Genomic DNA, 16,836 nt, shown 5'->3' with positions numbered 1-16,836 from the left:
CCATCACAGGGCGAAAATCCCATATTGACACTGCATTGACAATTTCACCAAGAATACAGTAGTTAAATGAGGTTTGCTGGAAAAAAGAAAGGTTAGGTTCAAATGCTTAACCCTCTTCAAGTAAGCTAAAAGCAAACTCAATTTAAACAGGTCTGTGGTGTTTAACTGTGATGTGTGGCAGCTTTACTTCCTTCGAAGACTAATATTCTGATGGGTCCAACGTCTCAGATGGTTCAAATGGACACCTAGTGCGACAACCAAAGATCCCCAGCTCTTGCGTGACTTCCTGGTTCATCTACTTCCATAAACACTGTGGTTGAGACCACTCCAATACGCTTCACAACAAGTAATCTGCTCCACTATGCTTCTACCTGCCTCCTGTACAACCACCTCTACACTTACTGTACCTACAGCCCACTACAGGGTTGCCTTCAGGAAGCTGAGCGGATATAAAATCAAAAACTGAACTGCCTCAAGTGCTTGTTCCAGTTATTAATTGTATTCCATGTTCAGTCTGTACCTTTACATGTTAAAATGTTATTATAAGCAGCTTTACCTCCTGCTTCTGGCTTGTATTTTGAAGATTGTACTTCTGTACCTGTAACTTAAATCATTACTCTTATCATTCTCACCTGTGCTACTCTACCAACCTTGTTCACACCAAGTTGTACCTGGTGTTTCAACTTCAGCTGCATAACAGCCCTGCCATCGGTGTGTGTGCTTACATGAGCGACTGGGTGAATGAGTAGAGGAAAACTATTTAACTGTAGACCATTTACCATTTATTGTACATGCAGAAGGAATCAAAGATATATAGGGTTGACTGACAATTCAAGTGAAAATAGTAGTTTGTAGAGACGGGAAGTGTTTTAAACTACAATATGTCTATTAGCATATAGAAGATCTAACCAACAGTAACTGAATTCACATTGCCAAAGCAGCAAAGAGCTGCTGGAATGACAACAAACTTGGGTTTGAGTATTGTAGGTTTATAAGAGGATAAACAATTGGATAAACAAACAAATTTGTGATATTTTTTTTTTACCTTGACCAGTAAGTGGAGGTTTCTCTTCTCAAACATATTTTGAAGAAAGGTGCTGTCCTCTGGACAGCAAACATGGGGATGGAGCTGGGAGGGCAGAGCTTCCAGAAGCTCATATAAGCCTGAGAGGAGGCGGAGGAGGAGAACAGATTCAAGATTTTATTTGTCACTTACATGTTTGTAAAACTACAACGGTAGTGGAATGAAAACTGCGCCATGCTCCAGACTTTGCAATTAAGAAATGTACACTAACAAAAATAAATAGAAAGAGAGAAACAAATGTAAGTTTTAATTGTAATGAGTAATTAATTAATTGTATTCACTTCCTGCAACAGACAAATAGTAATAGTTAGTTAGGTCTTTATAAGTCACACAGACACCTTTTACACATTTGGAATGATTGGTACATACAGTGCTACACCATATGCACACGTCTATCCTCGTGGACACAGGCTGAGGAAACTTGCTATTGCTATGGTATTTCACATTTGACCTGTGCTTTGTGTATCTTTGCTAAATAGCTTTGTGTATTTAACATTGTTTCTATCACTACACAAAGTGCCAGATCCTTTGGCCTTTGACCAGTCAGACAGACAAAACTTATGTCCCTTAATCCTCAGTGACTTAAATATAAATAAAATAATGCTTAAAACAGAAAACTAAAATCATAAATTTGATGATATTAATATTACTTTCAGTAATATTAAGAAAAACAAAAGACAAATTTATAAGCACAGGTTGAGATTTATTCAAAAAAGTCAGAAATAAACGAGGTATTTATCACCCCAATAGCTTTTAAAATTTTTACAAATAAAGATCAAAAAGTTAATTAAACATTTTATAGTGAAATGTCTGAATAAAGTTCTTAGTATGTTAGTGAAAAGACTGTAAATATACTATACTACTATACTATATACTAATCAAATGTAGTTTTATAAATTTCCCCAAACTCAACTTATTTAACAGAATAGGACAAATGTATCTTTACTATTTCAAAATTTCATTTGAAATAGTTTATCGTGCTCCTATATTGTCTTTTTATATATTTTTTTATTTCTGGTTGACATAACTTTTTTATTTTAAAACACATTTGGAAACTTGAATCTTGAAAACAAAAAAACATGATTCACACATTTAAAAATGTGTTAATCTAGGTTTTCATTCAATATTCTTTTTTACACATTTTTCTTTTTCTTTTTTTGGTTTCAGATTTTAAACTAAAAAGGCCGGGGCAGGACTTCATCGATGCTCAACCAATTACAAGGTTTTAACACAAAAATACAATCATCTTACAGAGATAGTTACAAAGAAAGACAGGGGGGGGGCATGGCTGGAAACATTGTGCATATTATGTAATCTGAGTTTAAATGTAGTTGTTGCTTTTTGATAACTACATGATAATCAAAAAGATTGGATTAAAGTGAGCAAACAGTACGGTGATTAAGGGTTGACAGAAAGAGGGGGTTGTCAACATAAAGAATGCATTCACAATGCAAAATTCTGTGTTGTTTCGAAAGAATACAGTACACTTTTTAGAATGGCCACCTCTTTCTGTTTATTACTGTACCAAACTACGTATACATTGGAATTGTTTGTTGGAATTATACCATAATATATATTATACATTATAATTATATTTGAGAACTGTTAATAATCAGTTACTGATCAAACTTATTACATTTAAAATACTGTACAATATATACATTTTCAGACTGGGCTCACAAATTCTGCATTATTTTATTCCGTCTATTAATGAACACAATGGACTTTTTACCTGGCTCGTGGCCAGCACCGGAGGCCAGGGCAGGCATGGCTCCTAAATGCTGTAGTCTGGGTCCACCTATATCTGTGGACAGGTCTTATGTCATGGTGCCCTGAAAGGAAACAAAAATAATTTCTTTATTTGAATGGCAAAATGTCCACATACACGTGTTAACATGCTTGTTATTTGCCTGGCACCTTATCTTCACCTTATCATCAAATTGAACCATATCCATTCAGATCACACAATATCAGGTAGTCATGAAGAAGGAAAGGGAAGTTGACAACACTTACAGAGCTAATAATACAATGTGCAATTTTTATAACACAGCTTGCTTTTCAGCGTCAAAGTATTCCTTTAATATCACTTCTAAAGATTAGCCATTATAGTGTAGAAAGAAAGGTATTTGTGTTTTTCTTTTTTTTAATAAATCTGCAAAAATGTCAACAATTCTGGGTTTTCTGTCAATATGGGGTGCTGTTTCTTAAATGAATGAAAAAGTTAGCAGGGCCTGAATATTGCACACACACACACACACACACACACAGAAAGAGAGAGATTGACAGAGAGAGATAGTCTGTGTCAACCTGTTTTTCCAGAAGCCCTAAAACAGCTTGTCTTTCATTTTAGCTGTGTAAAAGCCCATCGGGGAATGAACAGTATTTTAGGATTTCAGGGCCATCTAATACAGGTGAAAAAGCATTACTCTACTTTAAAAAGACCAGTACAACACCCAAAAATAATTTCAAACCCCATGAGTTTTTTTGGGTCCTAATCTTGTAAATACTGGTCCAGTTAATGATACCGGTAAATGTAATTTTAACACCCCAGTTAGCACCAGTGACCGGGGTTCTCTGAGTAAGGGACTATCCCTCCACACGAGGCCGCTCAGAGACTGCTTCCAATTCAACCATCACTGCACTGACGCCTCCAAGACGGTAATAGTTTGTTCTGGAGGCACGGCCTGCAGGCTGGCGTGTCTTATACTCATGTTTCTAATTGGTAGCCAATATTAATGAGACTAGTACATTTACAAATAAAGCATTTTATGTCGAAGGTGAGGGTGACTTTGTACCTACTGTAGGTACAACAACCATGTGAGCTCAGTGTCCTATCAAGTGGCAGAAAATAAACTCATTTGTCTGTACAGCACAGACGACACGTACCCTAAATTTCTATAGATATACCAACAGAGATGATTAACATTACAAAACAACTGCCCAAAGCTTAGAAAGGACTTACCAGAATATTTTCTTTAGAGTAGTACACACCACCACTCATTCCAACACAAGCTAAAGCCTTTCAGGAAGGACCACACCCACTTGACATATCAGCTCACCTGAACAGACTTGAAACTCAAGTTTCTATTCCTTCACAAAAGCTCACAGTCGTCCGCCCTCTTCTTCACTACTTCACACTTACAGTACAGTACACAAATCAGCAATGCGGGCTTAAGATGAAGGCACCTTGTGACAAAGCCTTACAGTACCGTATGTATTGTAGTGAGCCTTATAGTAGAGTACTCAAACTCGTATAAAAAGTAATTGGTAATAGTAATGTATTTTATACTTATGTTTAGAAAAGGTCATTGCTACAAGTTCTTCCATGATCCTAACATCTATTAGAATTATTCATTTCAATATTCAACTAAAATCGGATGCTGGTCACTGCCAAGACAGACGTGACCAGTAAGTGGAATAAGAAACTCACCAAAAATGAAGCACCAGGACTGAAAATCTCTTCCACAGCCATGTCTCATCTACAGTATAGTAGTAATACCTGTTGCCTATCTCTCTTCATCTTGTCTGCCCCTGTTGCTAGGTAATGTGAGACAGCAAGAGACTTGCTCCACAAGTCCATGCAAGTCTGCTGCCAGGGGATCCTTGATAACACAAATCATGCTGATAATAATAATAATAATAATAATAATAATAATAATAATAATAATAATAATAATAATAATAATAATAATAATAATAATAATAATAATAATAATAATAATAATAATAAAAAGCAACAGTTATAAGCAACACAATTGTCATGGTGTTAAAGTAATTATTAGGAGTAATTGATAAGAATTCTTAATATTGACCATAGGTCTAACTGTACTCTGTAACTGTACTGTACTGTATTCAGTAACGCCTACAGTATATTGTACTTTATGCCATAAAAAAACTCCATGATCCAATGACCCTACAGTACCAACCAAATTCCAGCTCCACCCACCACAGGCCATCTATTCAAACTCTATTCAAATACAAGCTCACAGCACAAACTTCATCCCACTTGCACTTACACTGCTGTATGACGTTTATGCAGCGGCACACAGCTATTTCAAACTAAACTCTAAGCATCACACTTTAACTTCACCAGAGGCACTTGTGCAGATTGGCCTCTGTGCACGAGGAAGAGTGAAACACCAAGGAGAAAACATAGAAGCAAGTCCAACCAGAGGTACACACTGATCACCTTTTGCATTCATGTTTCCACTCCTCAACCAGGCTTTTCTACAAATTCCAAGGGGGTTGTGGGTAGATTATTAGTCGTTATAGGGTAAGCATACACATCTCTATACTCATTTATGTAAGTTTAGTTGGTTTAGTCTACAACCAAAAACTAATTTGTCTTGTGCGGTTAAAGTATACATACAGTATCACTTAAAACTATTCTGCACAAAACAGCAGTCACTACAGTATAAGAAGGTTATACCTGTTACCCAGGTAACCAGCTTGACTCCCTTCAGGCAGACGCTACAGGAGCCTGAGGGCCAGGACAAAGACTAAAAAACAGCTTCTTTCCCACGACTGTCACTGCAATGAACAGCTGACCTCACCTGCACCATCACCTTCACACACGTTTGGACTACTACAATTCCGTCACGCTACTGCACACACTGTACAGCCTGCTCTTACACTTATCTGCATGTTCCACTGTTCAGAATGTAAATCATATGTACTACTGTACATAACATTCACTACAAATTCATACATGCCACTGTACATTCATGTTTACCCTCGTTAACTATTTGTAAATAGCCAATGCAAACTGTGTACTTCTGGTTAGACGCCTCCCTGCACAATGACAATGAAGTTGAATCTAATCCAATCTAATCTAATCATTAGCATCTGAGGTTTCAGGCCAGTGCGGCTAATGAAGGGGAAGCAGCAGAACACTGGGATGATGGTAGTGAATAGCTGAATTCCTTCGCCTCGGCCTAAAATAGGAATCTGTTATGTTAAACCAAAGGCAGTTTAACCGCTTTTGTGTCAGGGCTGATCGGTTCTTTTGTACTAGTGGGTCACAGTGCTCTGCTTTAAGCTGTGCATGACTGAATTAGACCACGGAGCTTACCTTTGACTCGCTGCCTTGTTCTGTAGAGGGGCAACAGCACCATTGAGCCCAATGAAGCCACAGTATCATCAACAAGACTTCATTAGTAAGATTAAGATAACTTAAACTAGTTACTAGTTGAGTTATACGTTGCTGCTACTCATTCATTCATCATGAGGCAGGTTACAGTTGTGATGGTCACGTATGTGATCTGATATTTAATAGACCACATGACATTATTGTTAATTTGCTCAGTAAGATGAGTCATCTTTATGCCTATTGAATTCCTGACTCACTCCTCTTGTGTTCCTTTTTCAATCATATAATTTAGGTCAGTGGGGGGGGTCTATTTTATTTGTGTTGTGAAATGCACTGAAATGACTTCTGTTGTGTATTGGTGCTGTATAATAAACTGAATTAAACTGATTCACTTGAAAAGCATTAAACGTAATGATTATAATCTTTCTTGTCAACCTCCCTGCAGTTGAGGGTATGTACTTAATAGACTGCGTTAAGAAAGAAAGAGCTGATAAACACGGTGTCTCCCCACATTTGACGTAGCCGGACCGTGCGTCATCCGTTTCACTTCCGAGAAAGACGGAAAGCTCTGCTCGGAGGCTCGGTGTTTAGTGCACGTTAAGGCTTGGCCTCCACGTTTCAGTAAGATAGTAAAAGTTTCTCACTAACTTAGTACGTATCCCAGCCGGTCAACACAGCGTTACCGAACATTACGACAGTCCTGCACTCACTTTGCCCCAAACACAAAACCCGAGGTGCAACTTTCGTCCGCATCAACACACATCACTATTAGTTGTGGGTAATGTAATAATACAGGTGTTTGTAGACATGTCTCTACAATAAAACTAACTAACTAGATTTCCAATGAGTTCTATTCAGATTTCTCGTCTGGACTTTCACGCGTTTGAAAGTTGAAGATTCGGAACTAGTCAGTTAGATAAAATATGATATTGTTACTCACTTTGGATCAGTCGGTTACGTCAGTTGAACTGTTTGTTGTTGGTCTAAATGTACTGCAGTGGAAATAACTCCTCAATGATTTTAATTAAACGCTAACGCGCCGCCGTTGGTTGAGAGATCCTCACTTACTTGTTTCCACATCAGACTTTCCTAAATGTTACGCCTCGTACATCCACTAAACAAATAGGATCAGGTAGGAAGCGGACTTCTTCTTCTAATGTTTGTGAGCAAATAAGACGGTGCATTAGCGCCACCTGTTGGACCGGAGGACAGACCAGAATAGGAGCAGCAGCAACACCAGCAGCAGCAGCAACAAAGCCTACAGCCTATTCAAAATGCTGCAGCCAGAGATCTGACGGGACTAACAGAGATCACATTTGTCCGATATTCGCTTCTCTGCATTGGCACCCTGTGAAATCTTCATCATAAAACTACACCTAAGGTATTTGTTCTTGTGTACACACCTTCTGATTTCTTTGTTGTTGCAGTTGCAACTTAATCCAGATATCTTTTTAGTCCCAAGCTGCGCCACAAACACCTGAACCTGTAGTTCTAGTTACTGTCTGCAGACAGAGTTTCTTGCACACACCCAGACATTCATGCACACACACAAAGCATGTCAATTGAAAGGCACATTTTTATACTTAATGGAATAAAATTTACAAAATGATGAAATTACCTTCGTCTAATATGTAATGCAGTTATAAACCATGGATAATTTGGTGGGAAAACAGGCCTTAGTGGTAGAGGACTCATTTTTTTAACTGGGGGGAAGAGGGAGGGAGAGGAAAAATCTGGAAAATCAGTTATGTGCATGCTATTTTTAGTGATTTGTTTTTGTTTTTGGTCAAATGGGATAAAGAAAACATGGAATTTTCAGATAAAGGAGCCTTTTCAAGACTTGTATACATCAACTGTAACACTACAATAAAATAAAACATTGCTTTTTTTTAGAATAATGTGTTTATTACAATACATACATTTCACATTTCAACTTGTGACCCCTCAACATCTCTTTCACGTTTAACCACCTGTAAAAATACTCCTAAAACTGGTGTAAATGGAAACACACTGTAATCACTGATTTACTGCTCATTACTACAGCTTTTATAAATACAAGTTTGTGTGCATCCTCTTAGCACTTAACCATTATGTTAGCAACTGTACAAAGGAATGAAACAATGGTACATCATTTGTAGAACCTGGACAAATAAGAGAAGATTGGTGTCTTGCAGGGTGTCTTAGAAGAACAGGACAGGAAAGGACATTATCAATACTCCAAAATAGGATGCCATAATCTCTCATTTTTATTAGAAATCACTCACTCCAATAGGCACTGTTTTTTTTAGACTGAGAAATGCAGGGCCACCTGAAGGTGCAAAAAGAAGACTGACAGAAAGAAGACTGTGAGCTTAGGCTAGACTTGCAGAAAAGGTATATTCAGCCCGTTAAGCCTAAGAGGGCAAAGAAGGAAAATTTAAATGTCAGTTTATCACAGTTTACTATTTGGAAATAAATGGCACCATTCAAACATTATTCCTCCATTTGAATACATTTCACACAGGCTCAATGGTTCAGTGATCTATAAATTGACAAAATAAAGTTGAAAAGTTTTGCAGAAAAGAAAAAAAAAAAAGTGAAAGAAAGGCTAGCTAATGAAGATAGCTGCCTAGTTGTTGATTAGTTTGGATCTCAAAAGCTTTGATATTTGCTTTCCATGGCTTTAGTCTACAAAATATATTTACAAAAGTGTACAACTATACATCTCTCTACATTTTGTCCTTTAAGGATTTTTACAAAACTTGTAAATTATCATAATCGTCTCCTATAACGGATCTTCATTTCTACCTTTTAGTTCTCTCAGTTCAATAGTCTACAACCACCAAACTATTGCTCCTCTGTTATAACCAGGGACACGGGCAACTGTACAAATTTTCTCATTTAAGTTAAGTATGTGCAATGGGGTTTTCCTCCTTTTAGCAACACCTGCATCAGCTCGCAACAGAAACTTTTCAAATCATGAAAGAATTCTGATTCTTCAACTTTTCAAGTTCTTTGATTTGCTGTCTTAGAAACAGTATCCTGGAGGAAAGTAACAAAAACAATAGCAATGGCATTAGTTTGCTTTACTTGTCAATTGGTCCATGCTATTGTAGAAAAGTAGCCTCACCTCTGCTCACGCAAAGTCGCTTGTATTTCACAAACTCTGACCAAAGACCGTAGGTTTTTGAGCTCGGTGCAGTTTTCAGACATGCAGATGCTTCCCATGGTGTGTGCTTCTTCACGTAGTCTTGAAGCCTTTGATAATTTTTTATACAAAAAAATGTTTTTGATTTATGGCATGATGCAATTTTTATTTCTTCCAATTATTTTTTATTGTATTTATAAAAATAAATCATTAACTTTAGGTGCAACAAACCTGTTTTTCTGCATGTTCAGCAGGCCAACCCTGCACATGTTTGATAAGATTCTCACTGAAGTGTGCAGCCAGTGTTGGGGTAAATGAGCATAATGGCCGGCTTGCTGAGGCACTGGTTAAAACTGAACTAGAAGAAGTGTTGCTGCTGTTGCTGGAAGCCACATGATTGGGACTTTGGGAGGGACTCCTCTGATGGCTGCAAAAAACACAAAGGTTGTAGATATAAACATGAAGGTACTGACTTTAATTGGCCAGGTAACCTTCTACAAGATTTCATACCCTAAAGACCAAAAACCGGGGCTTTTTAATTCTTCTGCAGTATGCACTGTCCTAACATATAAATAGCATAAGCACCTTACCGGTACAGCTCGTCTACACTGGAGGTGTTCCGGCACAGTGCTGAGCACCGCACAACCATATTGCTCATAATACTAGTAATTTTGTAATTTTTTTAGTAATATACTAAATTGTAGCCCTAAATCTGTAAAAACACAATGCTGACTGGAACTGTGTGTATGGAACCTGTGTATGAAACACAACTTGTGATCATCAAAATGTGGTTAACCCTCCTTTTAATAACATAAACATTTAAATCCCTCAAAGCCCGCATAAAATGTGCTTTAAAAGTTGGAGAAAATAGTTCCCCTGCCACATCAGCACTGATCAAAAATATCAAAAAAAGTATTATTTTTCTAAAATGTAACCCTTTATAAATACTTTTGACAATAACTGCTTAATACATTTTTAATAGATGATAGTATAATAGAAATAGTAATAGATTAATAGATGTAGGATAAAAAAAAATACAATTTTCCCTCAAAGCTTACATTGGTTTAAAAAGCATTCTTTTTTGTGCTTAAATGTAACAGTGGATCTTTTCAGATTCACTGCAAAAGCTAGGCTGGAAATTCAAAGCTCCAAAACCTATGCCATATGCATTGAGCGCAAAGACACTTCCTCAAACATAGTTGTACCTACCCTTGCCGCTGTATGATGCGTGGGGAGGATATGGTAGCATCATGCTGCTTATCGCTCAGAGAAGGATACTGGGATGTGGACTGGGAATGAGATGTCTGCTTCACAGTTGGCGTGTTCACCTAAACGCAAAAAGGTTAAAATATTACATCCCAAATAAATTATATCTGTTTTATTTTATAAACAAAAATCATATAACCAATCTCATACTGTAATTCTACTAGTGTAAAAACAATGCGTCGACATTGGGTTCGGGGGAGGTTATTCGTCCTACAGTGAGGAAACTTGTCCTCTGCATTTGACCCATCTCCATTGGGGAGCAATAAGCTGCTGCATTGCGGCGCCTGGGGAGGTACTGTGAAGTGTCTTGTTTAGGGACACACTTGATAGGTAAGAATCGAACCAAGGACGTAGGCCAAGGCTCCATCTATAAAGCTACCATTCACTCACTGCCCGCTGACACTCGCACACCATCACTCCTTCCCCTTTTATCATTCTAAGCAGTTAGAATCATAATCCAAATCAAATGTAAAATAAATCAAGTAACTATTATTCATGAGTTACAGTGTCATATGTAAACACTGAAGATGCTTCCATGACTACATCATTGTATATTGCCAAAGGTTCCAAGAAAGCAAATGTCCATTATAAAAGGTTACACCAAACAAGTGGCTGAAAAAAAGCTAGTTAGTCTGAAAACTACATATCAACAACACCGGAAAAGCAGCAACTCTGCTTCTGGGGCTTTGTGGCTGAACATAATATAATCAGTTTTCCTTTCTCTCTTTACTCATTGATTTGACCCTACAGGTCATGGCAAAAATTCTATGGATAGTATTTCAAGTAAAGACAGATTAAAGCATGCATTCAATAAACCAACATTGTAATGAGTCTATGCAAAGTAAAATATATTAAAACAAATGTCAAAAATATTAAAGTGTATCAATTCAATCAATTTCCATCTACAACAGTCACTAAGCTCTTTACCCACCCTCAAACATTAATAGGGACAGTTTTCTTACTTTTGGTTGGGGGATGACAGGCTGTGTGCTGAGGATAGCTTTTAAAGGACCAGCATTTGTTTGTGGCGTGTTAATCTTTGGAGAAACATACGACCTAGGTGATGAGGCGTCCGATGTTAATGACATTGGTGACTGGTTTGACTGTTGAACTGCTGCACGCACACACACACACACACACACACACACACACACACACACACACACACACACACACACACACACACACACACACACACACACACACACACACACACACACACACACACACACACACACACACACACACACACACACACACACACACACACACACACACACACACGACAATCATTAAGTATTAGCAAGAAAAATATCACCAAAATATGCACAGGAACACAAAAGCACATGTTTTTTTATTAGTATGAACAGATAACTAGCTTTATTTTTACACATGTGTGGATTTTAATTACCTTGGTTGGAAAGTTGAGCTGCTTGACTGAGGATAGTAGTGATATTGAAAGCTGATGGTCCTGCAGTGAGGATTTTATGAAGCATCGACTGTAATGAAGCTTGTGTCACAGCAGCTGTGAGAACTACATAGAAGATTGTTTTTAAGATTCTGAAATGCATAGCTGAACATATATATATACAGAATTTAACAATTGTCAATTCTATACTTTTAATGCAATAATTAGAGTAGATTTGTCCATTTTATTAGTCTTTTTGATCTGAAGAAATCTGTACAACTCAATAGAAGACTGTGGGCCCTTGGTTTACAATATTTAAATTGTATTTGTAGATAGTTATAAAAGCTTTTAAAGGAATGTAGCATAAATTGATGTTCTGTCGTTAAAAACGTGTAGTGGCGTAAAGTGCTGACTCCATCTCAAAAAACGCAAGCCACAGTGTCAAAACATTTTACAACTTTAAATATTGTCTGGATTTGTACAGGGCAGTATTTATGTCACATTCTAGCATTAGCCAATCGCACTCTTTTTAATTAAGTCAATGCTTCTGAGTTTTGTTTTTTGTAAAGCATTTTGACTTTGCTTGCTCTCACTAACTTCCCCGATGAGTCAATCAACAGCTGGTTCAGCAACTGACACACCTGATCAAGGTAATCAGCAGGGAGAATTGGAAAACCAGCAGGACTGTGGCAGTCAAGAACCGCAGTTTGACACCTGCTCTAGACAGACACAAAAACCTACACAGGCCATCTGCAAACAAGTGACCTGTTGCTGGAAAGTACATTGGACAAATGTATAAACTCTAAATCACCAACAGAAGTCAAATCTCTCAGCTTAGTCAGGTCTTTTATTTTTGCAATGCTGTTAGTAAAAGGCACACTGGCAGCTGCAAAGGAAGTAAGGAACATACTTATTCCAATTTATAAACAAATTACGATGAATTTATAGAAATATTTCAGATTTGTTTCTGAGCTATAGAATGAATCATAGAAGATTCTCTTTTTTCGTGAATGACTCAAACATTCTGTATCATGAATGACCATTTTCATCTACCAGAGTTAGTTTGATTTGGATTATATGTAAACAATTTTTTCTTACCTTCATTGATTTTTGCCATGTCTATACTGGCATTGTTAAGTTGCAAGGCAGTCTGAAGTGCTGGTAGAAGCTGACGAAGGAGGATGGGGTCTGATAGTAAAGGAGGGACAGGGGACTGTAGGACTGGAGACGCGGGCATCGTAGCAGCCGATGAACTAGGGGGGGCTGATGATGGGTTAAAGCTTGCTGAGCCTGTAGAAGATGAATGAGACTGCATGGCAAGGGCTGCTGAAGGCTTTTCTCCCTGGACTGATTCTGTGGAAGAAGCAGAAGGGATTTCATTCAAGGTAGTCTCGAACTACTGTTCATGTACTGTCCAGTAAATAATGGCAGGTGAAAATCAAAGTTCTGTATGAAAAATGTTTGTATGTTTTTAGGTAAGCAACCCGATGCTACTTTTAAAGCACAAGAAAATTCTGAATATTAATATTATCAAAAATAGTCAGTACCCTCCAGTGTCATCACAGTAGCAAAAATAATTTTAGTAGGCATGTTTATTGATTAAACTGACAGTAAAATGTAACAAGGCCACCTGCTGGAGACATGACAAATAACATCAGGTTGCCTAGACATGCAGTACGTCATTACACTCACACCTAGCAAGAAAGCTGGAAGTTTGTATTATTTTGTTAACAAAACACCACCATTACACACAGGTAGCCAGATGGGCCTCAAGAACACTGATACAAAGAAACAATTGTTGGTACATTGTGTCTATTTGTCATAGGCCCATTGTCTATTTTTTTTTTGTCTAGTCATTTTTTTACAGAACATCACCTAAATGACAGTAAAAATGTTCATTTGTGTCAGGTGATCAAATGGTTTCTGTCAAGGATGACACACCAGGGAATTTTCAGTTCCATGGCACGTAAAAACTATTTATAATAATAAAAGGAAGTCAGTGTTACTATTCGAACTCAAGAACTCGCATGTTACAAAACAAAGTGTGACACTAGCCCCAACAGCGATTTCAAAAACAAACTCAAATTATAATTTTGTAACCAGTAAATAATCTCCAAAATCTTATTCTCACTCTGCACAATTTAATAGAGATAAAATGGTCAGAGTTCCAATTGACATGATATATCAGAAGTATAGAAGATGTACCACCAACATAAATGAACCCCAGAGGGTTAAGATCAGTCATAAAAAAAAAAAGTGTAAAAATACTTACTGGAACCAGTAAAGACAGAAGTCGCTGTTGTCTGTATGGCCTCCCTTCTGTAATCCCTGTCTTTGGGAAAAGTGTTGACAATCACAGTCTTAGTTGTCGCTTTATGCCTCTGTTCTCTGTGAAACACAAACCTTTGTGTGACACTTCAGATACTATTAAAATTTACATCAATCAAATATTTAAGTTGAAACAAATTTTGCTACCTTTCTAGCCACTCTTTAGGTTTTTCCCACTGAGAGACCTCTGTCCTGCAGTTGTAGTAGTACTTCTTTCCAGATGAGCTGATGTGCTCTGACCAGTCGTCAGGAGGTTCAGAAGGCTGCATAAGGAACATATAAAAGACATTTTCAGAGTTAAGCTTTTAAAAGAGGGAACACTTATTTTAGAGGCAGCCACAGTGTACCAAGTAAGCAATATAAAACTATTTACTGAATAACACATTCAGCTAGCTAAACAAGTACACAAGGGTAATCAAGGAAAATTACACTTAGGCTATTTATAAAAAGTAGTACAAGGTATTTAATAACTGACTGTGATATAATACATATAGAAGACACCTTATGTTTCTTAACTGCTAAATAATTTGTTATCTGTAACAACAGATGTTCCTTAAATAAAAAACAGACTCATCTAAGACAAGCCATGACACAGGCGTTGGACATACAAACACTAAGTGGAGCAGCAAAATAAATGTAGCCACCTCAATTGTTACACATGCATGTACAAACATGCTGCCAAGTATTGCCAGTGACTTTGTAGAGGGGCCAAAGGAAGTGCAGTAGTAGCCAGACGCTAGAGCAGAGCTGATGAAAGACTCAACCCCAAGTAAGACAAAGGGATTGTCCACACACAAACACTCCCGATGTGCAACACATAAGACACACTCGAGCACACACCAGATACCCGTGTGTCCTCACAACTCATACATACTCACATACATAGATTTTAATCATCCCACCCTCAAGTGGTGCTAGAGAGCAAAAAAAAAAAACTACTCTGTACTCCTGACCATTATTATTGAGGTAGTAGTAGCACCTCAAAATCATTATTGCACAGTATTGGTGCAAAGAGGTAAATGAGAATCAGTGTCAAAGTGATTTTAGTACCCATAAGGTAAAAAGCACTAAACAAGTGCAGACCATTTACCATTTTACAAGGATGAAGCAGGTCAGGGGAGTTTAAAGGTTTTTCAATTACATTGTTATATTATGTATTTATTTAAACAGTTACTCATGTCATAATGTCCCTTTTATTATTTGTACTTATTATAATTATTTTTTATTAAATAATTTATTTAATACATTTTGAACTTTTAACTCACTTGCTGGAGCTGACAAATCATTTTTGTATTACAGGTAGAGAAACATTTTCTCACAATCATGATTAGTAAAGAAAGCATTAAAATTACATTCTTATTACTTATACCTGCTATCCACATAAAATGTCTAGGTGGCACATGGGCAAAAAAGCATGCTAATCATGAGTGTGTGAGGTGTTAAAATATGTAGTGGATATATAAATATAAATATTGAACAAATTAGCTCATTGGTTATCCTGGTTATCATTATATTCCCTAAACCCAATAACATACATACGTATTACGTAATGTTTAAACATCATTGGAAACACATTGACATACAAACTCCTACAGATTGAGGGTAAATATTAAGTTTATTAGATGTTAAGAATTTGAAGAATTGATTATTCAAATCTACTTATAGTGCAGAGCATTCACTGCTAATTACAATATTAAGACTTCCCACTGTATATATTATGTTGCCACTTAGGATGCATACAATAGACTCCAAGAAGAAGAATAGAAATGCAACGTTTAGTGTTTTATTTAATCCTATGCTAAGCCAGAGGAAACACTTACAGTGTTTGATGTCTTGATGGGGTTAGAATGTGAGTTGGAGCTATGAAGGGAAGTGTGTTTCTGACAATTTTCTTGTGGAGAAAAACTGGTCCCTGCAACAAAACACAAAAACAAAATGAAAAGAAAAAAAACATTATCAAGAGACATCCAATTGGGTCATAATGGATGTAACTGGGAATTCCTTCAAAAAAACTAATGCATATACATTCCCCTAACATATAAACTACTGTTGTAGTCAATGTTTGCAGTGACATTAAAGACCTGGATAAGGAGTCTCTTGTTAGATTAATATGTATAGAATAACTAATCTTAACCTTGACCTAAGACCAGGAAATACAGTATTAAAAAACCAAAACAAAACTGTGTCCTCAAAACAAAGGATATATTTTTACATTTTATTCTATAAAATAAATGTAATCATTTATTCCACCACTAAGGGTATCACCAGCCAGATGTGTGTTTACAGTGTCTCTTTAAAGACACTAAAAACGTGTTCCTGGCTAATTCCCTTGCAAGTAAAAGTGAGGTCACATGTATCAATTAAAAGGATTATGAATTTTAAAAAAGGACAACATACAAACACCCAAACAGCAGCTTTATATAGGAAGATGTTAAACTTGATTTATAAAAAAGGGACATAAGGGCACTTTAATTAAAAAGAGAAAAAGTCTAGCAGACAACAGTGGATTGACTAAATTTGCAAGCAGTCTAGAA

General features: G+C 36.9%; 2 protein-coding genes and 1 long non-coding RNA gene across 9 annotated transcripts in view; 1 reads left to right on the top strand and 2 right to left on the bottom strand.

Annotated features, from left to right (window-relative positions):
* mpp7a (MAGUK p55 scaffold protein 7a) overlaps positions 1 to 7,380 on the bottom strand; it is a 21,830-nt gene extending 14,450 nt beyond the window's left edge. The window contains exons 1-3 of one of the 4 annotated variants that reach the window (XM_055508119.1): positions 7,242 to 7,380; positions 2,817 to 2,916; positions 1,046 to 1,164 (exon numbers count right to left, since the gene is read on the bottom strand). In XM_055508119.1, the coding sequence (XP_055364094.1) occupies positions 1,046 to 1,164; positions 2,817 to 2,853 (156 nt within the window). In that variant the 5' untranslated portion in view covers positions 2,854 to 2,916; positions 7,242 to 7,380. Of the gene's footprint in view, positions 1 to 1,045; positions 1,165 to 2,816; positions 2,917 to 4,046; positions 4,151 to 4,514; positions 4,561 to 7,113 lie in introns of those variants that run through there. The other 3 variants (XM_055508117.1, XM_055508120.1, XM_055508118.1) reach the window with 3 other exon arrangements.
* LOC114853138 (uncharacterized) overlaps positions 7,300 to 16,836 on the top strand; it is a 22,035-nt gene continuing 12,498 nt past the window's right edge. The window contains exon 1 of the long non-coding RNA XR_003785509.2: positions 7,300 to 7,554. This is a non-coding gene — a long non-coding RNA (uncharacterized LOC114853138). The remainder of the gene's footprint in view (positions 7,555 to 16,836) is intronic.
* The window catches only part of waca (WW domain containing adaptor with coiled-coil a), a 12,165-nt gene continuing 3,385 nt past the window's right edge, over positions 8,057 to 16,836 (bottom strand). For 3 of the 4 annotated variants that reach the window (XM_029146153.3, XM_029146156.3, XM_029146155.3), the window contains 10 exons: positions 16,123 to 16,214; positions 14,450 to 14,565; positions 14,247 to 14,362; positions 13,073 to 13,327; positions 11,978 to 12,100; positions 11,529 to 11,680; positions 10,510 to 10,628; positions 9,532 to 9,727; positions 9,283 to 9,410; positions 8,057 to 9,194 (listed from right to left, as the gene is read on the bottom strand). In XM_029146153.3, the coding sequence (XP_029001986.1) occupies positions 9,125 to 9,194; positions 9,283 to 9,410; positions 9,532 to 9,727; positions 10,510 to 10,628; positions 11,529 to 11,680; positions 11,978 to 12,100; positions 13,073 to 13,327; positions 14,247 to 14,362; positions 14,450 to 14,565; positions 16,123 to 16,214 (1,367 nt within the window). In that variant the 3' untranslated portion in view covers positions 8,057 to 9,124. The remainder of the gene's footprint in view (positions 9,195 to 9,282; positions 9,411 to 9,531; positions 9,728 to 10,509; positions 10,629 to 11,528; positions 11,681 to 11,977; positions 12,101 to 13,072; positions 13,328 to 14,246; positions 14,363 to 14,449; positions 14,566 to 16,122; positions 16,215 to 16,836) is intronic. The other variant, XM_029146154.3, reaches the window with a different exon arrangement.

This window comes from Betta splendens, chromosome 4 (genome assembly GCF_900634795.4).
Source record: "Betta splendens chromosome 4, fBetSpl5.4, whole genome shotgun sequence".
In the NCBI taxonomy this organism is placed as follows: domain Eukaryota; kingdom Metazoa; phylum Chordata; class Actinopteri; order Anabantiformes; family Osphronemidae; genus Betta; species Betta splendens.
The sequence above is the reverse complement of the archived record's forward strand: the minus strand, read 5'-3'. Positions and strand labels throughout refer to the sequence as shown.